Source organism: Neofelis nebulosa, chromosome 10 (assembly GCF_028018385.1).
Source record: "Neofelis nebulosa isolate mNeoNeb1 chromosome 10, mNeoNeb1.pri, whole genome shotgun sequence".
In the NCBI taxonomy this organism is placed as follows: domain Eukaryota; kingdom Metazoa; phylum Chordata; class Mammalia; order Carnivora; family Felidae; genus Neofelis; species Neofelis nebulosa.
The window spans coordinates 40069866-40082603 of NC_080791.1; the positions used below are offsets into that span (position 1 = coordinate 40069866).

At 36.1% G+C, this 12738-nt stretch overlaps 1 protein-coding gene across 6 annotated transcripts in view; it reads right to left on the reverse strand.

The window, feature by feature from the left end:
* The window catches only part of DEUP1 (deuterosome assembly protein 1), an 82486-nt gene that overhangs the window by 18922 nt on the left and 50826 nt on the right, over window positions 1-12738 (reverse strand). For all 6 annotated transcript variants that reach the window (XM_058687496.1, XM_058687497.1, XM_058687495.1 and 3 more), the window contains 2 exons: window positions 11891-11977; window positions 1458-1481 (listed from right to left, as the gene is read on the reverse strand). In XM_058687496.1, the coding sequence (XP_058543479.1) occupies window positions 1458-1481; window positions 11891-11977 (111 nt within the window). The remainder of the gene's footprint in view (window positions 1-1457; window positions 1482-11890; window positions 11978-12738) is intronic.

The window sequence follows — 12738 nt, forward strand, 5'->3', positions numbered from 1 at the left end:
TTTTAAAAATCTTTAAAATTAGAGTAGACTTATAATAAATATAAAGGAGGCCATCACATAAAATTTTGCCCTTCCTAAGATAAGTATTCATATGAACAGATCTGGTCGAGAAAGTTCATGAAAGATTGAAAATTTTACTCTAAAAAAAATCTATTCATCAAAATATGTAACTCTTGATGGTCTACTGCTCGGTTATAATTTTATTCAAGCCTTTTCTATAAATTTAGATTTCGTCTGTGATTCTTTTTGGCCCAATGTTGGTTTAAAGTAATTAAGAATGATAGTAATAATTTTTTAAAAGACTCTATAATTTTCTAAATGCACCATAATTAAATAAGTGTTGTGAGCATGACCTGAAAAAATTACATAGGTAATGTATTTGCATGATTTATATTTAAAAGCATATTCCATTTTCCTTGACGACAACATTTTTGGGCTCTCTCATTTCATGTTTTTCTTAAAGGCTTTTCTAGTAATGTCAGGACTGTATCCTTCACTAGGTGGGTTATCGTGTGAAAATAGGCACTGATTAAATTCTACCTCTGTATTTCTGATGGGTTATTTGATAGGCCTGTTAGCTAAAATTTTCTTCCCTCAAAGTTTAGGGTTTTGTAGTTTTAATCCATTGCTTCATTCTCGAAATGGCAAAACTTCCTAGTACTTACTTACTCTGGCATGCCAGCATGAGGCCAGTTAAATTACTGCAGTGTCCAAAGAACAGTATTTTATGTTACACTTTTTCTTTTAAATTCACGTATGTTCAACAATAATAGTTAGGCTAACAAAGTACTTCTACAGAAGGACAGGCTTTAACCATGTTTTTGTTTTATGGTTAGTATATTAATTTTTAATACATAAATGGATGTTTTAGATTGTTGTGAGGGTAGTAATTTTTTATGCTATTATTTTATTTGGCAAACTTCACGGATGGTGAAGGGCAGATGAGCAAATGAGTCTTAAAAATTACCACCAATTCTGAATTCTGATGAAATCTGATTTTACGGCACGTTTCTTAGATGCAGGAAAATTTAATAAATATACTCACGGGCCTAAGTAAATATGGAATCACAAAAAAAACTATCATGAAAAACTTGATTTCTCATTAGCTACCCAGGGAAATACAGGTAAACACTCATATTTTTTTCTGAGTAACTGTTTTTGCACAAATCCAAGGGAAACGTCTTTCTCAGAGCCACTTCTGTTACAGTTTTAAAAGTATCTCTCTGAGACCTGAGGAAGAGTTACCAACCAGGCGGGCAGTTCCTTCACAGACTCAGTGGAGGGAAAGGGGAGCTGCCATAGCTGGGAGCAAGGGACAGCTAATGACTGAGGGCAGGCCCCTACCACTGGGTGAGGGCATTTTTAAACTTTCTTTCCCTAAGTGTGATAAACAGGGCACTTCACAGTTAGTCAAGTGGAAAAATTCCTAAAGTTCTAGTTATTTAGAAATGACCTACCTTAATGTCAGTGATTTCACTTGTCTGGAAAGGAAAAAAGATAATTGTTATTCGAATATTATCCAAATACCACATATTTTAGAAGCCCTAAAATAATGATGTAAATAGTTTGTTTCTTACTGCCTGGGGTAAAAATTCAGCACCAATCCTTTAATTCCATGTTTATTTGTCCATTACAATTATTTCAGAAAGAATTAACTATCTAATTGTGGGATTTGAACGCATAACAGATAGGAGTTTTCTTTAGTATGAAATCTTTAAACTAATGAGTGCTACATCAAGTAACATAATAGATTGTATACTTTTTAAAAAATTCTTTTTAACGTTTATTTATTTTTGAGAGAGAGACAGAGAGACAGAGAGTGAGCAGGGGTGGGCAGAGGGAGAGGGAGACACAGAATCTGAAGCAGGCTCCAGGCCCTGAGCTGTCAGCACAAAGCCCGACGCAGGGCTCGAACTCACAAACTACGAGATCATGACCTGAGCTGAAGTCAGAAGCTTAACTGACTGAGCCACCCAGGCGCCCCAGATCATACACTCTTAAAGAACAAAGAATTATAATTGCTCTTTTTTTTTTTAAAAAATTCAATAGGCACTTGAGATTTTTCTCTTTGGGGAGTGGCTTGACTATTTCAGTTATCAAAGTCAATTATAAATCTTCACATACAAAAAAGAGAGAACAATGATAAAGTTAACTTTCTATATGAATTATAATTCAACATAAAGCATATATGAGTAAATACTATTTTAATAAGGCATCACACTGAAGGCCACACATCAATGGCACTCCATTTTATGATATCCATCCCATTAACCACTCTTTAAACAAACACATGTTGTATATATATGTGCTAAGTGCCACAGAGGTAATCAAGTACAAAAAAGTGACCCTGCTCTCATGGAAAATACAATAAAACCGAGTAGACTAAATTAACATGTATGAAAAAATAGTGAATAATATAAAGTATAATTATATATTAAATTATGCTGCACCAAGTATAAACTCAAATGTTTCTGAATCAATGAATGGCAACTGAGATCATGCAGAAAGTGAGATAAAACAACACTCTGGCAATCTCTCATGATGTGAGCAATAATTCCCATGAAAGTTTACTCATGCCTCTTACACTACAGGTGAGACCCATAAATCCACAAGTATTCATCGAGCCCTATCCTATACCAAACCCTCTATGAAGAAGTATAAAATATAGTCCACTTCTCCCATCAAGAAGTCTACGACTGATGAGACAAAACATACATACACTAAACAGTTAAAAAAATAAAGGAAGACAATCCAAAACTCAGTGCTAAGGAAAAGCATTCAGGTGGAGAATATATAAAGGATTCATTCATTCATCCATTCATTTGTTCACTCACTCACTCATTCATTTGTTCATTCACTCATCTAACAAAATATTTTTTCACTGCCTCCTATGTTCAGGCACTGTACTAAGTGCTTGGATATAATGGTAAACTAGGACCGTAACTGCCCTCAATGGGCCTACTGGTAAGGGGATGGGTAGCTGACTATGATGGGTGTTAAATAAAGGATGTTATGGTGGTTTCTAGGAGGGACACTTAGCAGAGCAGAGGAAAATCAAAGAAGATTTTGTATAGCATGTAAAATTTATGCTGAGTTATCTAAAACATTAACAGGACATAACCATGTGAAGTGGGAAAAGGGAATTTTTAGGTAGAAGGAAAGCATGTGCGAAAGCCTGGAAGCAAGAAAGAGCATGAGAAGTGACCATCACATATGCAGATGAGACTGAGACAGGTCTAGCTCTAGCAGAGGGTTTGTTGTAGGTCACTATAAGGGACACAAAGTGGGAGAGCCAGATTAAGGAAGCCATAGAATATAAAGAGTTCTAACCTCCTATTGGAAATTGAGCACATGTTCTTGATAGGAAGAACAACACAAGGAAAGGTTGTGTCTGGGATAAGGAGGGGAGAGCTTAGAAGCCACAAGGTAATCCAGAGGAGGTAACTTGGAGTGGTTGACGGATCTATCCTTTAAGGGAAAGCATGGAGCCAGAGGCGCAAGAGCCAACAGCAAAACTGGGGGAATGAACAGAGGCAGGAACAGTAGTGGGAGGAGCCAATGAATAAAACAGAAGAAACAGAGAGAACCATAGGATATTATAGCAGTATTATGCATTTGATGTTATCCAAACCAACTTACAAGCTATATGATCTTGGGCAAGTTACTTAAAAACATAAAGATTCCATTCCTTTTTCTGTGAAATGATATCGTCATACCCAACCACCACATACTTGTTATAAGGATAGAGACACTATGTATGTAAAGCGTCCAGCAGATTATAAGGCATGGAGTAAACACCCAATACATTGCAGATCTTTGTTATTATACAGTTCTCCAAGTTTTCCTGACTCTCCCTCATCTCTGGTCTTTGTACATTCTGTTCTTTCAGCATGACTCTTTCCCACCAATCTGTATGGCTGACTGCTCCCCAGATGCCTTTTATTACTCCCACGACAGGGTTAAGTAATCCCTAGCAGTGCCCCTGAATTCTGAGCTTTCCTATTACTCTTTAGCATAAGTATCCAGTTAATTGTCCATATCTACTAATAATTGGTCTCCTTCTACTAATATTAAGTTTCCTAAGTTCAAGGATCTAGTCTGACTTATTCACAATCTTGGCATACTGTCAGATACGTAGTAGGTATTCAATAAATATGTATGGAATGAATGGAAACATTCTGTAGTGATTGTGGCATGGTATAGATAGGGAACAGAATAAAGAGCTCAGAAAGTAACCCACACACATACGGTCAACTGATCTTTAATAAAAGCACCAAGGACACATAGTGGGGAAAGGATAGTGTCTTCAATAAATATTGGGAAAACTGGATATTCACATGCAAAAGAATGACACTGGACCTCTATTTTATATGACTCACAAAAAAAAAAATAACTGGAAGTAGATTAAAGACTTAAATACAAGACCTGCAACTGTAAAACTCCTAGAAGAAAACAGAGGGGAGACAGATATTTGATATTGGTTCCGGCAACGATTTGTTGTATTTGACACCAAAAAGCACAGGCAACAAAAGCAAGAATAGACAAGTGGCACTATATAAAACTAAAAAAAAGCTTATTGCACAGCAAAGGAAACAATCATAGAGTGAAGAGGCAACTTCATGGGAGAAAATATTTGTAAACCGTACATCTGATAAGGGTTTAATTTCCAAAATATATAAGAAACTCATACAACTCAGTAGCAAAACAAACAAAATAAAACCCACAAACAAATAATGCAATTAAAAAATGTACAAAGGACCTGAATATACGGTTTTCCAAAGAAGACCCATAAGCGGCCAAGAATAAGAAGTTATGTGAAAAGGTGATCGACATCACTAATCATCATGGAAACGCAAGTCAAAACCACAATGAGGCATCACCTCATACCTGGTAGGATAGCTATTAACAAAAAGTCAAAATATAACAAGTGTTGGTGAAGATGTGGAGGAAAGGGAACTCTTGTACACTGTTGGTGGGAATGTAATCTTGCACCATCATTATGGAAAACAGTATGGAAGTTCCTCAAAAAAACAAAGATAGAACTACCATATGATCACCAGTCCCACTTCTGGATATATATCTAATGGAAATGAAATCAGTCTTTAGAAGAACCGTCTGCATTCCCATGTTATTGCAGCATTATTCACAATAGCCAAGGTATGGATGAGTGGATAGAGAAAATGTGTTATTTGTGTATATATACTTATATACATACACAATGGAATATTATTCAGCCATAAAAAGAAGGAAATCCTGCCATCTGCATTAACATGGATGAAACCGGATGACATTACGCTAAGTGACATAAACCAGAGAAAGACAAATACTGCATTATCTCACTTATACGTGGAATTAAGGAACAAAATCATATTGTAATAACTTTGTATGGTGACTTTGTATGGTGGTAACTATACTTATCATGGTGAGCACTGCATAGTGTACAGAATTGCCAAGTCACTGTATTGCACACCAGAAACTAATATAACATTAGATGTCACCTATACTTCAATTTAAAAAAAAAGCCAAATTCATAGAAGTAGACAGGAGGATGACAGTTGCCAGGGGCTGAGGGGTAGGGGAAAAGGCCAGATGTTGAGTCAAAGATGACTAGGTTCATTTATAAGATGACTAGGTTCTGGGGATCTACTATTCAGCATGATGACTATAGCTAATAATACTGTACTATACACCTGGAATTTGCTAAAAGGATAGATATTAAGCATTGTCACCACACGTACACACACACACACACACACACACACACACATTATAACTATATGAAGATGGATGTGTTAATTAACTTGATTGTTGTAATCATCTCACAATGTATATACACATGCAATCACATTGTACAATTTAAGTATATACGATTTTATTTGTCAATTACACCTTGATAAACCTGGAAAAAAGGTTAAGTTTTAAGAAACTAAGTTGAAACTGGCTCACTGACTTGAAACACGAGTGCTAGTTTCCCTGTGGGACAAACATTTGCTAATATTCTCATGAGGAGCGAGGGAGCCTTGGAAGTTGTTGGCATCCTGTTGCATCTCCCTGTCCCATATTTATTTATTTTTTTAATATAATTTATTGTCAAATTGGCTTCCATACAACACCCAGTGCTCATCCCAACAGGTGCCCCTCAATGCCCATCACCCGCTTTCCTCTCCTTCCCTTCCCCCATCCACCCTCAGTTTGTTCTCTGTATTTAAGAGTCTCTTCTGGTTTGCCTCCCTCCATCTCTGTAACTATTTTTTCCCCCATATTTATTTCTAACCCTTCACTCCTGAGCCACGTGTGTGGGACTCCTGTCAGGGAGAGCTGGTGAGGAATCTTTTCCTCCCCAGAGCCAAGCAGGGCCACTTATCCTGGGCAGGTCTTGGCTGGCAATTTTGCCTGGTCTCCCTGATCTCAGAGACCAAACCCACTCTACTCTGTGACTGTGAGAGTACGTTTGGGAAGAATGTAAGAGAATATTTCATGGCAATTGATGGGATGCAGCAAAGTTATAGCCAAAAGAACACATACAGCTTTAAAAGGCTTCACAATCAAAAACATATAAAATTAATAAATTCAGTGTTTATATTAAGAAATACAAAGAGCAACAAAATAAAACAAATTGGGAGGAGGAAATTGATAAAAGATAAACATAATGAAATTAGAACGAATAGATGAAATAATAAATCCAAAAGCCAACACTTTTAAATACTAAAAAAATACATAATCCCCTTGTGTGCCAGGCTTTAAAAAAGAAGGGCAGAGAGCTAAACTATACAAGTTTAGGAATAAGAAAGGAAACTTGAACATAGACTATAGAAAAGACAAAAAGAATTATAGGATATTACTACCTTTGGTAACAAGGAAACAAACTGGAATGTGTAAAAATTTCCTAGAAAAATACAATCAAAGCAACCTAAGAAGAAGTGAAATCTGAATATACCAAGTATGCTAAAAGAGAATGGAAAGGTAATTGTAAATATACTTCACTGAAACTTCAATGTCCAGATGGTTTCACAGCTAAGCTCTTTTTAACCTTTAAAGAATGGATAATTCCAATATTACTTAAACTATTCTAGATAACTCCTAAAGATGAACACTCCCAATTTTTGTTATAAAGCCAGCATAACTTTAAAACAAGTAGAAATAACTATGTATGAATCTCATTTATATACACAGGTCATAATTTCTGTTTTTAAATGTTTATTTATTTATTTTGAGAGACAGTGAGAGCATGAGAGCAGGGAAGGGCAGAGATAAAGGGAGAGAGAGAATCACAAGCAGGCTTTGCACTGTCAGCACAGAGCCCGACGTGGGGCTCGATTCCATAAACCGTGAGATCATGACCTGCGCCAAAACCAAGAATCAGACACTTAACCAGTTGACTGAGCCACCCAGGCACCCCCGCAGCTCATAATTTCCTAAATAAAATATTGTCACACAGAACCCAGGAATATGTTGAAATTGTTAGAGTATGACTGTTATGGGTTGAATTTTCTCTTCCCCTCCCCCCACAAAAGGTATGCTGAAATCCTCCTAACTCCTATATCTCAGGATGTGGCCTTACTTGGAAAAAGGATCTTTACATAGGTAATAAAGTAAAGATGAGGTCACTAGGGTAGGACCTAATCCAACATGGCAGGTATTCTACAAAAAGGGGAAATTTGGATACAGAGACAGACACCCATGGAGGGAAGACCACACAAAGAAACTGAAAGTTGGCCGTGAAGACAGAGACACAGGAAGGGCGCCATGTGAAGATAGGATGATGCATGTATAATCCAAGGATTGCCACAGATTGCTGGCAAATCACTAGAAGCTATAAAGAGATAAGGAAGAACCCTCCTCCACAGGTTTCAGAGGGAGTATGGCCCTGGTAACACCTTGATCTTGGACTTCTACTTCCAGAACTATAGGACAATAAGTTTCTATTGTTTTCAGTCACCCAGTTTGTGGTACTTTGTTATGGCAGGCCCAGCAAATGAATACAACGACCAAGAAGGTTCATTCCCAAAATTCAAAGATGGGTCAATATCAGGAAATCTGTCAACCATACTCTATCATACGTCAACAAATTATAGACAAAAACCACATGATGTCATAAATGCTGAAAAGCTATTTGATAAAAGCTGGCAGCAAATCTTAAAAACTCTAAGTAAACTAGGAATAAAAAGATATAAGACCATAGCCCAAGAACAATAATTATTCTAAACAGTAAAACTCTAAAACAATTTCATCTAGAATCAGAAATTAGACAGTTTTCTCAGCAATCACTCTTATTATTTAATATTCCCTTGAGGGTTTTAGCAAATGCAGTATGACAAAAATAACTGATATGAACAGTAGAAAAAAGAGCTAAAACTATCTATTTTTGTTGAAATGATAGTATATCTCAAATATCCCTAAGAACCCCTAGTAAATGCCTAGTAGAATTTAAAGACAATTTGTTTTTTTTACTATATTGGAAATAAGTTCTTAGATATGGAAAAAGGAAAATACTTCACTTACAACTGTGACAAGAATTATAAAATACCTGAGCATAATTTTAAAAGAAAGGCACAGAACCTAAAGAAGGAAAATTGTAAGGTCTTATTGAAGAGCATAAACTGAGATATGAAGAAATGGAAAACGATGTCATATCCTTGGATGAGAAAATTTACTATCGTGAAAGTGCCAGTTCTTTCAAAGTAATATGTAAACTTATTTTGATTCCAAATAAAACCCAACAGGAAATTATCTGGAGAAACGGGATAAATTGACCTTAACCTTCATATAAAAATTTAAATTGGGTTCTTGTTTTATATCACATGTAAAATTGTAATTCAAATGGATTAAAAGCTTAGATGGAAAAAGACACAAATCTTTGAAGACACTCTAACAACGTATACTGTCTAGAAGTTGGAAAAACCTTGTTATTCTAGGAAGAAAATTCAGAAGCTGTAAACAAAAAGATACATGTTTTTGACAAATGAAGGTTTAAAACTTTGTGTATGGTAGGGGTGCCTGGGTGGCTCAGTCACTTAAGCGTCTGACTTCGGCTCAGGTCACGATCTCATGGCTTGTGGGTTCGAGCCCCGCGTCGGGCTCTGTGCTGACAGCTCAGAGCCTGGAGCCTACTTTGGATTCTGAGTCTCCTTCTCACTCTCTCTCAAAAATAAACAAACATTAAAACTTTGTGTATGGCAAAAAGATATCATAAATAAAATCACAAACAATAAATTAAGGAAATTGCCATTATAAATTGACAAGAAAAAGACATCCCAACAGAAAAATGAGCAAAGAATATAATTCATAGTACGTTGCCAATAACATACAAAAATATACTCACAGTATCCAGGGAAATAGAAATTCAAGTACTACTGAGAAATCACTTTACACCCATCAGACTGCCAAAAATTTTAAAAAGCAGTAACACCTATTGCTGGTAAGGAGGAACATAAAAGGTATGCACATACAGAGATAGTAGAAATATGATTTGACAACAAATGTTTTAAAATTAAAACCTACATATCCTTTTTTAAAGTTTTTAAAATTTATTTTGAGGGAGAGAGAGAAAGAGGGTGTGTGCAGGGTTGGGGGGGGGGGGCAGAGAGAGAGGAAGAGAGAATCCCAAACAGGTTCCACTGTGGTTTCAGTGTGCAGCCAGACACGGAGCTCCATCCCACAAGCCATGAGATCATGACCTGAGCCGAAATCAAGAGTCGGACGCTTAACCAACTGAGCCACCCAGACACTCCTAAAACATACATATTCTTTCAATCAGCAATTCTTTTCTTAGGAAGCTGTTCAAAAATGTATGTATGAAGATTTTTTTTACAGTATTGTTTATTGGTGCACAAATCTAGAAACAGAGTTGAATTAATGAAGAATGAATTGATCCCGAAAAATAGCTGAATAAATTTTGATACATTCACATCATGGGATATTATGAAGCCATTATACAAAATGAAATAGACCTAAACTAGTTGATTTATAACGATTCACAAAAGATATTGCTGAGCGGACAAAAACAAGATGGAGAAAAGTATGCATAATGTAATCCAATTTATAATAAAAGTTAATATATGACTATATACATGTATGTATAGATATTAGTTATATGACTATACACATGTATGTATACATATTCACACGCACGCATACACATATATATGAATTAATATACATGAAAAGTACAAAACAATACATACTGAACAGTTAACGTGTTATCTGGTGGAGGAGGTTATGAGGTGGATAGGGAAACAGAGCAAAGGGGAGAAGCAAGAAAAAAAGACTGCATTAAATCACTAGTATGTAAGTTATGATTCAATTTACTAAAAATTATATATATTTTACATGAGTATATATTGATTTTCCTAAGAAATTACAAAAAAAGATGTTTTTCTACTGTCTTATACAGATGTTGGTGATACAGAGTCAAAAAGCAATTTAGAATAATGTGTATATTATACACTTATTTCTGTAAAGGAACACTTAACTCCTCCCTTCTATATATGTGTGTGAGCAAGAAAAAGTGATAGAATGCTACATACTAGTTTGTTAGCACTGGATATCTCTGGATTCCAAATTGGGATTGGGGAAAGCAGTGGAATAATTAGCTTCTTCTTTACAGATCTTTATGTGTTTTACTTCTTGCAAAAGCCGAAAACAAGTAAGTGAACAAAACCAAATGCCTATACAAACCAGGGTGAAGCAGGCTCAGTGTGGGCTGTGATGAGGCAGAATTCATACCTGGAAACATTTAGTTTAAAAAAACAACAACGACAAAACCACTACAAAGACCATATTGTGAGAGGGGGGATAAAAAAAAGATTTTCATGAGGGCAGGACTCAGTTCAAATTTTTGTGTGTTGAGCGTTTATAGGAACAAACGCCAGACGTCACACAGATTTTATGTAACAGACTGGGAAACCGTGTACGCTTCACTTTTTATCCGTCTATCCTTTGATTACACAATCCGTAAGCAGGGCCAAAGAAGGCAGAATGCTTGCGGAATGCCTCTAACTCTTTGATGTTAGGATACTTACTATTATGAGAACAAGTACCTACTATCACAGAAATCTAGAATCACGGAGAACCCCTGGTCTAACTTCCTTGTGTCATAGCTGAGGAGACTGAAGCCAGGTGAAGCAATCATCATACTCATCTTTTATCCTCTCGATTCCCCCAGTGGTGGAAAAATTATTTTATTTCAAAATTTCCTCTCAGAGCAAATAAATGTTAAACAAGTAACAACAGTATTTCATTAGTTCAATAAATAAAAGTTCTTATATTTACATATAAAAACCAACCTTCAACTGCTATATTAAACAATGTAGAGCCGTTGGTTAAAATCACAAGGTCAATCCTCAATCATTCATTTCTTCATCCTTCCTTTCATTCAACCAACATTCATTGAACCCTACTATACCCCTGACATTGTGAGGTGCTGGTGGTACAAACTTCAGTAAAATGTGGCCCCTGCTCACCACCCAGTGGGGAAGTGTCAGGCTACAAAACAAGCGACACCAAAATATAAACCCAGTGTGGATGGCACAACTCATTCTCACTGGAGTTTTAGGGGCGGCTTCATCAAGGGTATGGTTGACACATGAGTCAGGCCACGAGGATTTCAGAGGCAACAGTGAGAGCAAAAAAAAGCAAGGAAGTGGCATGTTTGAGGAAATGATCAGCCTGTAGCCCAATCCAAGAAAAGAACAAAGGAGAAAACTAGAAATTCAAATGTTTTAGCCTGAGGATAAAAGTAAGTTTAGTCCAAGTACAAGATAATTTGCTGCCCCCACTGCTGCCTGCCTGACGCATGGGACGTGCTTAGCAAATAATGTCTGGGCAAGTCCTGACCAAGTACGTAATATCCCGGTTCAAGTTACTGAATAGTTTCAGCATTATTAATTACCATGTACTGTCCGGGGTCCAAATCTCCCATCATCCCTTTCAGGTGTGTGTTTTCAGTTCTGACAGCTTTGTATCTCATGTCTGAGACCTGGAAGGGGATCAGTAGGAAAAAGTGAGTGTAAAATTCATAATAAAAGCTCACAATTGTATTAAAATTAATTTTATTCACATAAACATTTTCTAAGTGCAGTGAAGAGAAACGCTTCTTAGGCATGATCATTCCAAATCAGGTATTTGCATTCAGGTCTCTCTTTGGCAGCCCCACTTTACCCTCCTTTCCTGACCAGTGCTAAATTAAAAACAGATACTGACAATAATGATGTTCTTTCCCATACCAAAATTCCATATCACTTCTATTTTCTATTGTATGCCAATTATTACCAGAAAAACCACTATTTAAAACATGCTCAAATAACACTGCCCATTGAATTCTTCACTACCTAATTTTTAACAATATGCAAATATGATTTTGATGTTTAATTTTGTTCTAATATGTCTGCCAAATGGCTCTCTTTTTGTGTGGCCACTTCATTTTGTCTAATTTATTTATTTTTCCCTGATTTTTTCTACTCAGCAGCACTCAGCAATAGTATCTGCTCTTTTATTTACATAGGCCTCATTTCTATATAAAACACTTCCCTTGAAAAGATTTACTTTTGTAGATTACAAACTATATTTTCCTTAACAAAAACCTAAAAATATCAAAAAATATAAAGGTGCAAATAAAAATCATCCATAACCAAAAGACAGTCGCTTCAGCAAATGGTGCCGGGAAAATTGGACGGCAACATGCAAGAAAATGAACCTGGACCACTTTCTTACACCAAACACAAAAATAAACTCAAAATG